The sequence below is a fragment of the Neoarius graeffei genome, chromosome 23 (genome assembly GCF_027579695.1).
Source record: "Neoarius graeffei isolate fNeoGra1 chromosome 23, fNeoGra1.pri, whole genome shotgun sequence".
In the NCBI taxonomy this organism is placed as follows: domain Eukaryota; kingdom Metazoa; phylum Chordata; class Actinopteri; order Siluriformes; family Ariidae; genus Neoarius; species Neoarius graeffei.
In genome coordinates this window covers 46,119,553-46,137,749 of record NC_083591.1, presented here as the reverse complement: position 1 = coordinate 46,137,749, position 18,197 = coordinate 46,119,553, and the positions used below count along the sequence as shown (strand labels likewise).

Below are 18,197 nucleotides of genomic sequence, written 5' to 3'. Positions count from 1 at the left end.
CTTCCATTTGTACTGCTGTGGGTTTTTTCCCCTTCTTTGTGTTCGGTCTGATCCATCCATGTCCTCCTCTTCTGCATATACGGGTGTGAGTGAGATCTGTAAGAGGTAGAACTTTCTGCAACACTCAAACCGTCCTTTTTTTTTTTTTTTTAGGTTAAGTTACTAGCAGCCATATTTCATGATTTAACCCTCTATTGTCATCACGATGTCACTTCGCAGTACCTGTGATTAGCATACGATAAAGTAAAATTGGTCAGGGTTCTGTCTCGATGTTGATGAAGGGAGAGGATTATACACTGCAAAAAATGTCATCTTGTTAAGAGAAGGATATCTTTAATATGGGTGAATTTATCTAATTTCTAATAAGATTATTAGAACTCCAATATAAGATTTAGCTTACTTTTAGACCCTTTAAATTTTCTTATTCTATTGACAAAGCTTGAAATGAGAAGTGTCTAAAAGTAAGCTAAATCTTATAGTGGAGTTCTAATAATCTTCTAATTAGAAATATTAGATAAATTTGCCTGTATTAAAAGGTAGACTGCCTTTCAGATTTTAAGTGTAGGTCATTAAAAAATTTTTTCCCTGACACCAGTTTTTGTTTAGTGGACTGAAAGCTATTGAATTCTACGGCAGAGCAATAGGGCCAGGGTTTTATATTTTATTTGGAAACTTCTGAGAAAAAAAAGTCAGTCAAAATCTGTAGAAGGCGGGCTTCCATACGGAAGTGACACTCACTCGCGGCCGGTAGACATGAATGACTGAGACCAGAGCCATGGAATTCAGAGTTGTGACAACCGGGGTACAGGAAGTCGGTTGGTGATGTGATTCACGTGGATTCAAATACTTCTAGGCAGCGGCTTTGTTTGCTAGAGACTAACACAGAACCACTACATAACAAGCAAAGATTAAGTAGAAATGAATTACATTTAGCTTTACCACACTTCCTGTGTTCTACGGCCACTTCCTGGAACTAGTGGAACCATGTCAAAGGCTCCATGAGCCACCATTGCTGTGTGAAAAATGGACCATTAAGGTCAATGGGAGTGGCTGAACTCTTACTTCCATGGCTCTGGCTGAGACACTCGTGCACTTTTTTTTTTTTTTTTTCTTCTTCGAAAATTTCAAGTTTATTTTCTCAACTTTTGACAAATTGACACTTCTTGAAAATTTAAATTTTTTTCTCAAAATTTGACTTTCCATGAAAATTTCGACTTAATTTTTGACTTTTTTTCCTCAAAAGTTGAGATTGTTTCTCGAAATTTGAGTTTTTCTCAGAAATTTAAAAAAATATGTATTTCTTAGTGGAACTATCGCTCTTCCGTAGAATTTGAATCACAGACTTCTAATTTATTTTTCTTAACTAGAACAATTGATGAATTTAGAGCCACATGGCCCTAAATTCTCCACCATTTTATCCTGCTTCACCATGACCCAATTCAAGATACTACGTCATGCATTACGTGGTGGGCTTTCCCAGTTTGCACAAGGCATTGTGGGATACAAATTTGAAACAGGAGAGAAAAATGGCGGATGTGAACGTGCGAATAAAACGTTAAAGACCAACTACAGTTATGGAAAGCGAGAAGAAAAGGTGTTATGTTGTGAAGGAAAGGAAACGCAGGACCAAACTAATAAATATCGGTGGTCAGCGAGCACCTCGGTGTGATCAGCTGTTCGTTTAGCGACAGAATGATTGAAAGGTCAGTGTATGGTCAAAGGTAAACCTGTAGAGAGCAGTAATGTAAACACTGGATGCTGCATGACGGAAAACCCAACAGAAGACAACGAAGGTATAGCCCAAGACTATTAGCTCAAAATTGAGTCCAACCCGGAACAAATTAGTAACAAGCTGAATTTTTCAGAACATGTTCAGAATACCCTTAGGAATAACATACTAAAAGTCCCTGGGAATCCACCTTGTGCTCTCTGAGAAATTCAAGAGGGTGTCCAAAATGGCCGCCGATTGGAGATTTTTCAATATCTCAGGGATAAAACATAATATAAATGCAATTAAAATGTTAAATTATATGTTCTCTCATACAAGCAATGCAAATTCACCGTTGTCACACTGTTAAAATTAACCAAGATTACAAGGTCATTAATGTGGAAATTACATGGAATTTGATGGTTGACATGATTGACAGATTAGCTTAGTAGGCTACCTACATACATGAACATAATGTAAGACAACAATTAGACATCAATTTCCTTAATATTTAGTGCATCTTTAAGCTTTGATAAAATATTAAAGGGAAATTAAATTTGAGAACTCTATCTTCTAAAACTACAATGGCAAGCTGTTTCAGTACACTTCTTCAACATTCCGGCGACTTTCATGACGAAAAGGTCTGCCTCAATAAAAGCTCTTGCTTATAAACAATGAGTAGACTTAAACACTTCTCAGTTGTAATGCTTGGACCTTTGTTGTACCATCAATGAAGTAGGGAATTTATTCAAGCTTGTTTAAGGGTGGAAAAAAAATTAATCTTTGAGTTTCTAGCGCCAGTCTTTACTACTAGCAATGCCAGTGTGTTCGGACAAAAAATGACTGAACTCAGCATGACCTTTTAACATGCCATTTTTCATTTTACACCACCAATTTACTTTAATTAATATTAATGAAAATAAGTGCTCCAACCCCTAGTAACTCTGTTGTTTTGTGAACAGAATAGGATGATACGGAGTGAACGAGTAACCAATGGATCCACACTCTATAATCGGTAGTGTACATTAAAATAGCACATGTATAGATTTACAATTATAAGTCTGTAATTATTAGTCCTAAACATTAAGAACTGAAGCCATTTCAAAAACATATGAGATATCTTCATGATACCATAACGATTATTTTGTCATAACAGTCATTGTTATTTCTTCTTGGATGTGAATTTATGGGCCAGGGCGTTTCAAGATTGATACTTGATTCAAGGATCGGACTGGATGAAGCCTACACACATTCATAGTACTGTGCACATTCATAAATGTGACCTGGTGAAGTGCCAAAAATATGACAATCTAACCAGACATGGCAAGCGAACACATTATACACAAATATACTGTTATAATAATGTGTACATTATTATATAATGTTAATACACAATGTAATTAATACACACATGTTGGAATTTACTCTCCTACCCTACAAAACACATATTCTGACCTTTTAATTGCATTAATATTTTGTTTTGGGCCTGAGATATGGGCAGATCTCCATTTGGTGGCCATTTTGGACGCCATCTTGAATTTCTCAGAGAGCACAAGGGGGATTTCCGGGGACTTTTAGTATGTTATTCCTAAAGGTATTCTGAACATATTCTGAAATTTTCAGCTTGTTACTAATTTGTTCCGGGTATAACCCTATTACTCCTGGGCTAGTAAACCTGCGCATGTGCACACCGGACTTCCTCTGTCTGCTTGACTGTGCGACATGAGCGATTTCATGCACGTTATTTGCTCGGGAATCCCTTCGAATTAAATAACTTCCCAGCCACAGAATGATCTGGGGTGGGGTGGGGTTTAAGATATTACAGAAAAACATCACAATGACTATTTCAGACCGAGCTAAATTTCACCGATTTTATGAAATCGAAAGGCAGTCTACTTTTAAAAGTTTTTTGCAGTGTAGGGTTAAGAAAGAAATAATATAAGGGCAAGTCAAAAAGTTAAGACAAATTGAAAATCTTTATTTATGAAAATAAAGCTATTTCTTTACATATCCTCCATTTAAGTCTAAACACTTCTGCAAGTGGTGTTTCCATCAGAGAATTCCTTCTTTGTAGAATTCTGGGAGATGTCTTTCACACACGTTTTGAAATTATAACATCTGTCTTAGAACTTTTTGACTTGCCCTTGTATGGCTACTAGTAACCCGACAACCACCAGGCACATTTATTACCACGTAGATTAATGAGAAATAAAAAAAAAAAAAAACACCACTGCATACATTACAACCCATTCAAATAGTTTAATTTCTATTTATTTTACAATCCAGTTATTAGGACAATGTCTTTTTAAGGCACTTACAGGTAATGATGCATGTAGTTCAGCTGTGGATCTACATAGGCTTTAGTAACAATATAGTACTCTGTATCAAAACAAATCCGAAGGGGGAAAATTAAAAATCTCTAATGCCTCATAACCTCTCGGTCTTAAACAGTATCATGTCTTACTCTGCTTGCTTTTTCCGCAAGCACAATTCATCCCGGTGGGGGAAATTAATATTGCTATTTCATTTCCGCTGCAGTGAAAAACATCAGTTTTTTGGTTGGACATCCGAAGCTACAGTTGCTTGGAATATTCTTCGTGCCATAACCCAACACAGTAAGCAAAAATGATAGCTTCCAGCACGCATACAGACATCAGGAAATCAGAACTGGCACTCTTCTGCCGCCCTGTTCCAGCTCTGCTCCAAACTAAACATGAACACCGTGTAACAACTTTACAGTTTCCTGTTTCATGGATGGGAAACAAATGTTAATTCTTTACCGTCCTGTGAGAGTTTATCACTGACTATATGGTATGCTGTCATTTCCTTTCAATCTACGTACACAACCGACCCTGAATTGGTTCGTTCTGTCCTTTTAAATGCACTTACACACCCTTATGCTCATCATACCCATCGAAAAATCTCGTTGTTAGCATATATGTCTACAGTAAAGGTTGAGAAAATAAACAGGAAACCCTCTTTGAAGAAGCTCATAACATAACGTAAGAGTTACCAAATACTTTTTAAATATGGGAACCATACAAGTTGCCAGTCATGCTTTATTAAAGTGCAGTTACTGTGGTGCAGCAGTTTCAGTTCTTTTCAGGAGAGGCAGAAAAAGACGTCCCGCCTCTCGATACGTTTCTCCATCTCCATTTAATCCACCCTTGATGTAGGCCAGAAACCAGAAAAATGAGCAGAATGCCCAAGTGCGTCAAGTAAACTTGTTCCCACATGGCCAGAGTGCGTTCTTTCGTTTCTCTGGTCCTCCTTGTGTCAATATGTACAAAGATGTACAGAAATACCAGTTCAGCTTCTGGGGTTGTTCTTTCAACCAAAGAAGTGCATAATCAGCATGGTTAATCCCACAAGAACCACACTTTCCATCAAGTAGCTTTTGTGAGCTGGGCAACAGCTGTTTTTCAACTTTTGCTGCCGTTTTGTATGGTGACCAAAGTTGACCTCTGACTTCTGGCTGTTGGTCGAGCACTGCACCAGCGGCGTCTGGTAGGAAGTGGCACGTTTATCAGGCCGGTCAGGGCTGGAGCCGTCGCTGGGCCGCTGACCGTTGTAGAGCAGGTAGCGACCGTGAGAGTCCTGCTCCATGCGAAAGAGCTCGTACTCGGTGTGCGGGAGGCGGATCCCCAGCGCCACACAGCCGTTGGTCAACGTCACGTCCTGCTCCACACCAATCTGCCACGAGCCTTGAGCACCACATTTGTTACCGTCAAAGATGTTCAGGAGAGATGTAGTGCCTGGGTCCATCGGTACCACCCGCATGTGGTTCACTACAACCAGAAAGACAGAGCAAGGCTATTATTTTCCATATTTCATTTTATACACTGATGGCCAGATTTTATACAAATTCCTTGTGAAGTATCAGTAGGATTGTTGGGTCCTCCCACTCTGGACTCTGGGGAAGCTATGGCCTAATTGGTTAGAGAAGCAATTTCAGGACTGAAAGGTTGCTGATTCGATTCCCTGGATCAACAGGAATGGATGAAGTGCCCTTGAGCAAGGCACCTAACCCCCAACTGCTCCCCAGGCTGCTCTGGGTATGCCGTCCGTCGCTCTGGAGAAGACTGTCTGCTCAATGCCATTAATGTAATGGACTGTTTTTATTCTGTAGGCTACCCTGTCTACTCTGGGCCACTGAAACCATCCCTGAAAACCCTGCATCTGGTCAAAAAACAGGAGGTGTTGATGTCTCTAAAAGGCTACTTTCAAATCATTCAGCAAGCTAACAAAAACGTACCCACACTTACCCTTAAACACGAACTCGGTTCCCCCCATGACACGTGTGGAGTGCACGCCATGGCTGTACCTCCCTCTGGCAAAGATGCTGAAAGTCGGGTGCTTGCAGATGGGATCGGAGTAGTGGTAATAGTGACCCTCCCATGTGTTGTTGTTATCATGGAAGATGAAATGCCTTGTGAGGAAGAGCGTGTCCGGACGAACTTCGCACCGCTGGGAAACCCACTGGCCGTGCAGGTCTACAGTGAGCTCGGGCCGCGGCAGCAGGATTGGAGGGTGGAACTCGTCCGAGCGCGAGATGATCCGACACGTGATGCAGTTATGTTCGTGACTCTGAAGGTGAGAAGGTGGAGGAAGAGAGAGATCAGAACCGAGAAAGCTTTTTACAAAAAAAAAAAAAAAAGTGTTCAGGTGGCTCCTGTATAGACCCCTTTCACTGACGTCACCCGAAACCGGAAGTAAACAGACCCTGCGTCATTTTGGAAGACCAACAAACTCGTGATTAGGGGGAAATAACAGCAGCGGTATCTGAACCCACGAGAATAAAGTGGAGTGGCAAACGACTTAAACAAACAAATCTGAGCTGTTTTATTTATGATTTATTGGCCCAACAGTAGATTTGAAAGAAACCTGTGTGAGACTTGGCAAAAAACTGTGGATATAATGGATAAGTCTGTGCATGATCTGCGGACACTTTGAGGTAAGCAAACGCAAGAAATTCAGATTTAAAACATGCTAAATTGGCCCCAAGTTGATAACTGGATGAGGAGCAAGCCTCCCAGACTTCTACAATTTAATAATAATAATAATTTAGGATGGTTTGGGGCTTGCTCGCTGCTGCCAGGTTGGTTGTTGAGTAGCCTGACTGTTTTTTTTTCTTGCGTGTGGTATCATTGTTGACGCGAGGTTGTTTTTTGAACATGCCAATGCGGACACGATTTCCCCTCATGAGTTATGACTTCAGACGCGATGCGTGTGTGGAGTCCGCGTGACATGTGCGTAAGATTAGGCTTCTCATGTGTTTGGAGATCCGCACTCCGAGACAAGCGCAAGCGCCCCCCCCCCCCCCCCAAGGGAAAAAAAGGGACCCCCCGAAAATATCGGCATAGTTCGAACACTGAGTGTAGGCACTGGGTGTAAACAACAAATAGTTTACAATGTCTGGGTAGCAAACAGATGGCAGAATTGGTGTCCGGTCCTCCTTATGTTTCCATTCTCCCTTGCCGCGAGTCTTATCATATGGGTCAAACCCATCAATCACAGCCAGTTTCTCCACATACCGTGCCCTTTCTGCAGCTGGTAATGTACTCACATAACCCGAATTATCAGCCATCGTGTCACTTTACTCTCGCTCGTACTTTGTTTTATATTGTGAGTGCATGTACTTGGTCTTCCAATATGGCGCCTAACAAAATCTCGCGGCGCGGTGACGTCATGTGAAAGGGGTCTATTGCTGTAGGAAAGAAATATCGCAAATGCTACGGCTATACCGTACGAGTTGCCGCCTCGACGAGAAAGCGTTCGAAACATCAGTGGAATTCAAGATGTCTTTTACAAGCGAGTTTACTGCAAATGGGTTATCAATATGTGGAAATGTTTCAGTTCTAGTCCAGGTTTCCTCCTGTACATGCTAAGAATGTGGTGGATAGAGAAAACATTAAGAACACTTTACGTTCTTGCTTTTACATTAAAAAAATATGAAACAGTGTGTGTCAAAGTGAAGGTCAAACCAAACGGGCCACATGTTTAGACTTTACTAGCAAAGAGGGGCTGTGAAACAGGATCGTCAGGTTTTGTTCAAATGCTTAAACAGGCTTCAGCGTCGAACAGACCCATGCCGATATGTGTCCAAAGGATTATATGTTCCGTCTGGAAAAAGAAAAACAGCCTCGAGTTTTTAGAGAACTTGACGTGTCGTTCTTTCTTTGTTTTTATTGTTTTAATATATTTTTATTTTATGCAGTGGCAGTAAACGGTGTGTATGTTTTCTTTCCTCCAGTCCTTCAGTGTGTGAAGCAAATATTTAACCCAGGGACAAAGAAAAGAAAAGAAAAGAAAAGAAAAGAAGACAGACTGCATGTGTGGACAAGATGTGTTCTGTTCACCCTATCCTGCTGATGAAGATTTCAGTTGATGAATCCCTGATCTTCTGGCTAACCTCAGGCTTAGCAATACAACACATCTGACAACACGTCTCACTCTCTCTTCCTCTCTCCTCCTCTCTCACTCCGCCTGGCTCCAGTTTCTCACTCGTTTAGCCAAACTGACCAAAGTCATTTGGAAGTTGTGATTGCTGTAGTTAAAAACACCACATGAGAAAAAACGACGTACATTTTCCTTTCACGTTACTTTCTGCACCATTAAAGCATGATAACACCAACATCGAATTTGTGTGCTTACTTAGACACTTGTGCCAGTCAATTAACAATCGGCACCACTTGCAGACCGGCTCAAACTGGTTTGGGATGGAAAGCAGTGGCGGAGGAATGGGAAACGAGAGGAAAACAGTTGACTGCTCCTGGCCTTTACCCATGCAGCTCTGATCCACCCAATAACCACAAATGAGCAGAGTGGCACTTTTGAATCCTCTGAAAACAGATCCGGAGCTGGGCACGAGCTGCTATTTGTGATTTATGGCTGGAATTGTCATTACAGCAATAAAACATCTTAAAAAAAAAAAAAAAAAGGAAGTATCTTTCCTTCTCCTGTGGATGGCGGCGTTGTTAATTAAATGTCTTTTATTCATGGTTCTGCCATGTTTGGATGATGCGGTCACAATGCATCAAAGTGCAGACCAAATCGTTAGGCTTGATTAGAATGAAAATGAGTGCCACATGCTTCAGAGCTCATTTACGATTGTTGTTGTTGTTGTTTTTTTTTTTTCCCCCCTGTGGCTCGGTCTTTAGAGCAGCTCGTTTGGAAATCCATGTGGCCGGATTGTGCGAAACCGTTTTTAATGGCACGCATTTATATGGACATCGTTTCTGTAAGGAGGGCTTTCTGTGTCATTGAAGCGAATCTGAAATTAAACCAGACACAAAAATGTTATGAGCTTTTGGAAAAGTGGGAACGTAAACGCACAATGTTTTCCACATATTAAAAAAATTTTTTTTTTCCCTGTACAGTTCTTGTGCCCAAGGCCAGGCTGATCGTTCATGACGATCTTTGCCGTGTTTCTGAACCATCCCACTTGAAAGACGTTATATTCTGTAAACTAAAAGGCCAGTCTTGAATGAGGCCTTTATTTTCGTTTTGTGGACAAAGGCAGAGGGGCTGAGAAATGGAGAACTTTCCAATACTGCCCCAGGCATGCATGAAATCAGACCTGGAATGTGTTTGCTGGAATAATTCATACGGCCGCGCGAATTCTACAAATACCACATGTCGATTGCTCTGGGAGATAGGATAAAGTTCGCCTTTCGTGTCCTTGCTTGGAGGAGCTTAACACTGCAAAGCTTGTTGTTGGATAGAACATGTGATCACCGTTCCACCCTGTTCAGAAGAACACCGACCCTATGCTGATCTGTAAAACGTTAAATCATCTAAATCATCTGAAACAAGGCTTGGTTTATTTAGACAGCTGTTTAACGCCAGGCTAGTGCATGATGTGACCTGTACTATGACATGTATCCAAATGAGACAACTGCTGGACAGGAATGCACACACTTGTCTAAGGGCATAAAGAGACACACAATGTGAGCGATTGTGAAGGACTAGGAGTATGAGCCAAAGTGTAAACCGACTAAAATGCTCATCAAAGCTCAAATCAGGGCAATTTCACTGGCGATTTATTTTGAGTGTTTGACATAGCACGAGCAGTGCCAGAGCGTGGTGAACAAAAACCAGTGTTTCGAAAGTTTTATTGAGAACTTTGATCTTGTCGTGGGTTCATTTTATTGAGGTAAACAGACTGAAGTGGTCGACGTGGAACTATGCTTAAAAGTGGAAAGAAAAAAAAAAAAGTCCTGCCTGGCCTGGAGCGATCATAGTGATTCATCTGAAGCAAAGTTCCTTCCTTATATATATATATATGAGAGAGAGAGAGAGAGAGAGAGAGAGAGAGATGTCTAGATATCCAAAGCTAAATGAACAAATGATACAAAAAACACAGCTGGTTGCTTGTTCCCTCCAATTTCTGTCTTAACAGCCGGGGAAGGCATACTTTCCACTTTCACTCATGCACACAGACACATACATATGATTTCAATCTGATTTACAATATTAAAATCATTTCTTGCACTCCTCAACTCATGTCAAGTCACGAAGTTCTCAAATCGCCTTCCAACAGTTTTATATGCACACATGGAAAAGTGCATAAATGTATATGCACACGCACTGACCTTGGCGTTCTGCAGTGGCGGCTGATAGCTGGACGGCCTGTGGCTCATCCTCTGGCTCGGCTCAGTCACGATATCACCTAGGAAGAGCTCCTCCACGGGCTGCTCCATGTTCCTGTTCAGGTATTGCTTTTCAACACGCAGTAGCTGTAGCTCATGCATGGCGAAGTTCAGGCTACGAGAGCAGTTGCAGCTTCCTTCCTCGCTACAGAGCTCATAACTTATGTTCGGCTCCAAGGAGGTGCTTTTCATTCCCTCGCAGCTGTGTGTCAAACGCCTGCTCAGCTCCTTTGCCGTGCTCACAGAGTGGCACACCACCTGGATCACAGGTACAGCAGTCTCATTACATCTCATATACTGTACACATCACAATAAACCTTGACCACACACTCGCACACTGATTGGCCGGCAGGTAGATGTTACAGGTCGAAAAATTTCAACTCATCTCATCTCATTATCTGTAGCCGCTTTATCCTGTTCTACAGGGTCGCAGGCAAGCTGGAGCCTATCCCAGCTGACTACGGGCGAAAGGCGGGGTACACCCTGGACAAGTCGCCAGGTCATCACAGGGCTGACACATAGACACAGACAACCATTCACACTCACATTCACACCTACGGTCAATTTAGAGTCACCAGTTAACCTAACCTGCATGTCTTTGGACTGTTGGGGAAACCGGAGCACCCGGAGGAAACCCACGGGGAGAACATGCAAACTCCACACAGAAAGGCCCTCGCTGGCCACGGGGCTCGAACCCGGACCTTCTTGCTGTGAGGCGACAGCGCGAACCACTACACCACCGTGCCGCCAAATTTCAACTGAGGTGAATTTTTTTTTTTAACCAAGTTCATAATTTCCAACCCAGGTAAAATTTTGGATTATCTAAGATACTTAAAAGGGATTTTCCATCACTTCTTTTGTCTCTCTTTCTTCTATCCACTTCCTCTTTGTCTTCACCTACCTAGTATTTCCTCTTGTCTGTCTGTCTGTCTACCTAATTAGCATTTTTTAAAAATGTCCATTTTCATACTTAACTGAGACTCAAACTCAGACCCTTCTGATTCTTAACCCAACACCTTAACCACTAGACCAACAACAATTGCAATGGAAAGAGTGATATACATTTTGAATTTATTAATAAGTCCGGGGTGGCGTAGTGGTTAGCACTGTCGCTTCACAGCAAGAAGGTCCAAGTTCAAGCCCAATGGCCAACGAGGGCCTTTCTGTGCGGAGTTTGCATGTTCTCCCCGTGTCCGCGTGGGTTTCCTCCGGGTGCTCCGGTTTCCCCCACAGTCCAAAGACATGCAGGTTAGGTTAACTGGTGACTCTAAATTGACCGTAGGTGTGAATGTGAGTGTGAATGGTTGTCTGTGTCTATGTGTCAGCCCTGTGATGACCTGGCGACTTGTCCAGGGTGTACCCCGCCTTTCGCCCGTAGTCAGCTGGGATAGGCTCCAGCTTGCCTGCGACCCTGTACAGGATAAGCAACTACAGATAATGGATGGATGAACCTGTAACATAAACACAGCTGAAGGAGATCAAGTCAAAATTTAATCATAGTTCTAAATCAAGGCTCATACTACTATTTTAGATTGGAACATAACTATGACAGTAAGCATAAATTACTTTAAACGAGGTCAGTTTTTAATGCTTTAATATTGGCTTTGCTACACTCAATGGAAGGAAAATCCTATATATTGCCATATAGAGTAATTCCATGGGTGTAATAAAGAAGGGATGGGGTGTGCATAGATCTGGAACCACAAGGAACTTAGGAAGCAAATAAATATCCAGAAGAATGAAAATCATCCAGGGTGGGGGGGGAACCACAGTCGCTACATGCCACAATACACAATCCTCCTCAGTCTTCTTTTTCTACAAGTTATGACATGGAAAAATCCCAAAGCTGGGGGTTACCGTGTTAGAAGTCATGTACTTCGTAAACTGCTAGCTCCATGGCCAGTCTACCAACCTTATTTTGATCATGAGTCAATAAAGATTACTCAGCTCAACAGGCTATTCGATTCAAGCCGATAATATTGATCCAAACAGTCAATTTTTTTCAACTAAGAAGAAAACTTCCAGTCTACTCTGCTGGTGCTGCCATTTTGGAAGTCACATGATGCACTGCTGCATGCTGACTGGTTGAAAGGTGAGTGACGTTGAATTCGTCTGCAAGAAAGCACGCACCAATGTTTTGAACGTGAATGGTCAAAATGAGTAACAAAAACGGGACTAAAGGCTCAGAACACACCGTGTCATGGTATGGAAGGGTTGGAAATTAAGGCGTAAGGTTCACGAACACCGTTTTGAGCTTTGGCCAATCAGGAATGCAATCACGTGATTTTCAGTCATGGCGGCGCCAGCAGAGTAGACGAACTTTTTGGCTTGATTCAGAAAATCATCAGCAGAGGACACTAAGGCCCAATCCCAATTCTAATTTCTACCCCTTCCCCTCCGCCTTCCCCTCCGCCTTCCCCTTGGCCCTTCCCCTTGAAACTGAGCTACAAGGGATAGGGCTTGAAATTCAACCCTTACGTATTGGGATAGCCCTTCAACGATCGCATACGTCATCGCGTACCTCCGTCAGCGTTTACGTTAGCAAAACGCGACGCGTCATTGGCTGCGACCAGCCGCTACAGTCAGAGGCAGAAATCTCTGCTGGCAGGGTGTGATTTGTTAACTAACACCACTGAATGGGAGATCTTTGGCGCTTCGTGCACCACATCCGACAGAATGAGGTGTCAGAACACTCATGTAAACAATAAAAGCGAGAATAACAGAACAAAACGTACGCAGTCAAGCAACCGAAAACAATACTCACTCCCAAAGCTTTTTAGCAGCAGCTTGGATTTCAGAAATCGCTGCTCATTCTCAGCTCGAAAGCGAATCAAGCGGCGTGTTTCCTCTGGATAACAACTTAAAACACGTAAATAATGGAGAAAATACATTTATGACAATCTTTCGCCGCGGGAACCGCCATCTTTCTGAAATCCGCATGAAATCTCGCTGAAATCCGCATGGCATTGTGGGAAATCACTCAAACCCCTTCGTTCGGAGTCAGCTCCAGGAAAATCTCCGTTTGGAGGGGTACAGAAGCCCTACCCCTTCCCCTACCCCTCTGCGTTAACTGGGATTGGGATACCCCTACCCCTTCACATGAACGCGCAAAATGGAGGGGAAGGGCCAAGGGGTTGGTCCAAGGGGTGAAATGGGATTCGGCCTAATATTGATTTGAAGTTGCTGAAATGTTGATTCGGGAAACCTTTATTGCTTTGTGATCAAACGGAGACGGACATATCGTATGTGGAGTGGACCGTTCATGAATTACAGCTTTTGGGATTCTTCCGTGTCATAACTTGCAGGAAAAGAAGACCGAGGAGGATTGTGTATTGTGGCATTTAGTGACCATGGGTGGAACAGGGTATTTCCCTGTCCTGGTGTTCAAAATTCACACCAGCGTTCCTGGATTCTTCAGGTTTCCCTCTGGAAGAACCCTTAAATATTCCATTAGCCACTTCAGAAGTCGCTTTATGAACTCTGAACTATGGGTGGGCGATCTGACGATCTTATATCATCTCATCTCATTATCTCTAGCCGCTTTATCCTGTTCTACAGGGTCGCAGGCAAGCTGGAGCCTATCCCAGCTGACTACGGGCGAAAGGCGGGGTACACCCTGGACAAGTCGCCAGGTCATCACAGGGCTGACACATAGACACAGACAACCATTCACACTCACATTCACACCTACGGTCAATTTAGAGCCACCAGTTAACCTAACCTGCATGTCTTTGGACTGTGGGGGAAACCGGAGCACCCGGAGGAAACCCACGCGGACACGGGGAGAACATGCAAACTCCGCACAGAAAGGCCCTCGCCGGCCACGGGGCTCGAACCCGGACCTTCTTGCTGTGAGGCGACAGCGCTGACCACTACACCACCGTGCCGCCCCAGACCGCATCAATAAAAAAATAAATAATGAACCAAGCAAAAGCATGATTGGTTGTGACACAATTTGGATGACACTCAGTGGACACTCTACGCATGTTAGGAGGTGTAACTTATTTTGTAAACAGAAGGCAGCATGGTGAACGAAGAATAGTGCCAAGCAGACCAACATCCTGAAAGAAGCTTCAAAGCGGTGGAGATATGAATCACATTTGGTCAGAACTTTCAGAATAAAATCAGAACGCAAACAGGGGTTTAGCAGAGGTTTGTGAGTTGGGCTTTGAGCCTTGAGTTACAGGTTAAAGGAATCAACAGGCTTTGTATCCAGGCAACTATATGCACAACTAATCATGTGATCACGTGTTCCAACTAAATCTATGTGAAGAACTGCGATTCAGATCGTGATCGCTCAGAATTCCCACCTGTACCCTGGACCATGAAAGGGACTAATAATAGATTGCATCACATTGCTAAATTGACTGACATGGATTTTAACCGTTTGAATTAGTTTTGAGTACCAAAGTTGCTACAAAACGTGATATTTGAAATTAATTCAATAGGATATAATAAAGTGGCAATTTCAAATGACTGGCTCATACGATTCCTCAGACCAATCCTATGAAGTGTGTGGGCCGGCGTTTCTCCAGTTCCCCACTCATAACTTTTAGTTCTCACTTACTCTCTGACTTCAAAACATGGAAGACAAGATCAACAAAGTGAGCTCCTGCTCACTTATGTATGTCCCCACTCTCACTTCTCTCAGAATGCAAGCAATCGAAGGAACAGGACGCCTATTATGAATGTTGACTTCAACAAATAATGAACCCCGAAACAAGTAAGTAAAGAGCAGTGTCTCTCCCCAGGGATTTCAAATAGCATCCTGGTAAACTGTCATTTTGAAGTAGCATTTTGCTTTTTGAAATAGTCTCAAAATCCACGCTATACAGTATGTTTCGTAAATACATTCAGTTGGTAAACAGGAAGTCGATGTGCGACAGACCTGAAAACAGCACACACAGTATAGAACCCCAAGCTGAAGCTCGATACCAAATATCAAGCAGTTGTGATTTGTAGTTGCTGAGAAAAATGTTACGAAAATTTTGTAAATCCACGCTATGTGTTTCATAAATACATTTCAGTTGGTAAACAGGAAGTCGATGTGCGACAGACCTGAAAATGGTATACACGATATAGAACCCCATGCTGAAGTTTGGTACCAAGTGGCTATGATTTGTGGTTGCTGAGAAAAAGGGTGTTTCAGACGGACGGAAATACGGAGATACCGGTACGGACGGACAGAGGTAAACCAGTATAACCCCCCCTTGGCGCAGGGGTATAATAAAAAACTTAACCATGATTTCACCTTATCCTGTCATATATGACGTTTCACTAAAAGTTTATAGAGACGTTGTGAAGAAAATAAAGCCTGGAAGGAAATAGCAGAGATCGTCGGTGCCTCTTTCTTGCTACTACCATTTCTTATTGGAACCAAAAAATGGACAGTACACATTCACAAGTGGCAGCACGGTGGTGTAGTGGTTAGCGCTGTCGCCTCACAGCAAGAAGGTCCTGGGTTCGAGCCCCGTGGCCGGCGAGGGCCTTTCTGTGCGGAGTTTGCATGTTCTCCCCGTGTCCGCGTGGGTTTCCTCCGGGTGCTCCGGTTTCCCCCACAGTCCAAAGACATGCAGGTTAGGTTAACTGGTGACTCTAAATTGACCGTAGGTGTGAATGTGAGTGTGAATGGTTGTCTGTGTCTATGTGTCAGCCCTGTGATGACCTGGCGACTTGTCCAGGGTGTACCCCGCCTTTCGCCCGTACGATTATTGCCATCTTCCAGCTTGCCTGCGACCCTGTAGAACAGGATAAAGCGGCTATAGATAATGAGATGAGACATTCAGAAGTGGCTATGTGCTCATAATAGACAAACTACATGACAAGCAACTTGTAGCTTTCTAGGGTTCGAAAGAATAAGAGACGGGTAAATTATAGCAATAGAAGCAACTCCACATACGCAATGTTGTGATGTGGACGAGAAAGTTAGCGAAATAAAATAATCTATTACTTTCAAATTGCCTGGTTCTGAGTAAGCAAAACATGGTAGAAATGAGAAAAGTGTCCCAATATCTGAAACAATGGACTTGGTAGAAGAAAATCCACTAGTGGTCCAAGTTGTCTCCATTTTGTTTGTTATTTTCTTTACATTAAATGCCATGAAACCCTGAAACAGCAAGGCAAGTATTCACTTTTTGAAGCTGTGTCCGAAATGACTCACTCATTCACTACTGTCTACTCACTATCTACGGAATTCTAGCTATATAGAGGAATATATAGTGAGCTCACTGGTAAAATGTAAAAAAAAAAAACCAAAACAACAAGAAAACACTTTCGGACACTACTCCGCCATGCTGTTTTTTACGTCCTTACTGTCGCACAATTAAAACGTGCCAGATCAGTCGGCAGGTGGGTTTTCAAAATAATAAATACATGCATGTACTTTTGTGATAAATCCATATTATACCGAGCGTATTTCCCACATTAATAAATACAAAGTACTTTGTGTCTGCTGCATCTTTCAGTTCTTTTAAATCAAGCCTGATACTTTCTTCTTTGCCGCTGCTTTTTATTAAATCAAATTTGAGCCTTTTGATTAATTCCTCGCTCTGCACTGTCACTTTTATTCTTGTATTTTATGTCTTATTCTATTTTAGCTTTCTTCTATTCTCTTACTATTTTTAATTGGACTTGAATGTCTGTTTATAATGCGTTTCTTCCTCCGTCCATTCACCCAAACACACTACAATATTATTGCCATTTTCACACCACAACTTATAAATCTGTCTCGTGCCCATTGTCATAAGGAAAAACAAACTACTGTGATAATCTATACGTCTGCCATTTTTCTTTCAGCGCGACCGCAATGCATGATGGATTATATTTAGTGACCATTGGTTGTATACTACTTTTCACGATGCATTGTGGGTGTAATAATTCTCACTATACATTCGGACAGCACTGCAAAATGGCAAACATGTGATATAGTTAGTCTGAACAACAATATACACCATTCTCGGTCATATTTATGAAGGACACACTTCAATTTCGAAATATTTTTGTAAAACCCCCATCTACACAAGTAGCCTACAGCATATCATTGATGGTGTTATAGATTTTCTTATTACAGTGTACTGTCATGCTGTCTCACCCGAAGGTGGTGGATGTGGTAGTCAGCCTCTGTGCCACCGCGAATTAACCATGAGGCCTGGCGCATGTGCACACGGCCCTGGATCACTAGCGTGTAGGTGGGCACCGTGCAGTGGTTATCGGCGTAGTAGAACTGGTGAGCCTGAAACGTGTGGTTGTGTTGGAAGTGGTAGAGGCGGGTGATGAATTCTGGGCCAGGACGTACCTCGCAGCTGCCATAGCAACCGGAAAATGAAAGGAGGAAATGAGGTGTGGAGGGTTAGAAAGAAAGATATAACCAAGTCAATTATATAAATTATAATGCACAATTAAATTATATTCATGCACAATTACGCTACCGTTCAAAAGTTTGGGGTCACCCAGACAATTTTGTGTTTTCCATGAAAAGTCACACTTTTATTTACCACCATAAGTTGTAAAATGAATAGAAAATATAGTCAAGACATTTTTCTGGCCATTTTGAGCATTTAATCGACCCCACAAATGTGATGCTCCAGAAACTCAATCTGCTCAAAGGAAGGTCAGTTTTATAGCTTCTCTAAAGAGCTAAACTGTTTTCAGCTGTGCTAACATGATTGTACAAGGGTGTGGCAGCGGGGGCATGGTCAAGCGCCAGTCTGTGACAGGAGGGCGGAGTCGGGGAAGGTAAGTGGCAGAATCGCTACACCTGAGGGTAATTAACCTGTGTTTTGTGTGTGTTTTCCCCCAGTAAACCGCTCCCTATTTAAGGAGGGAGAGTGAGAGCGGAG

At 42.5% G+C, this 18,197-nt stretch overlaps 1 protein-coding gene across 1 annotated transcript in view; it reads right to left on the bottom strand.

Moving 5' to 3' along the window:
• Window positions 1–3,947: 3,947 nt before the first annotated feature.
• The window catches only part of LOC132871762 (protein APCDD1-like), a 28,226-nt gene continuing 13,976 nt past the window's right edge, over window positions 3,948–18,197 (bottom strand). Inside the window, exons 3-6 of the mRNA XM_060906249.1 lie at window positions 17,450–17,660; window positions 10,303–10,617; window positions 5,974–6,295; window positions 3,948–5,496 (exon numbers count right to left, since the gene is read on the bottom strand). Coding sequence (XP_060762232.1) covers window positions 5,039–5,496; window positions 5,974–6,295; window positions 10,303–10,617; window positions 17,450–17,660 — 1,306 coding nt within the window. The 3' untranslated portion in view covers window positions 3,948–5,038. The remainder of the gene's footprint in view (window positions 5,497–5,973; window positions 6,296–10,302; window positions 10,618–17,449; window positions 17,661–18,197) is intronic.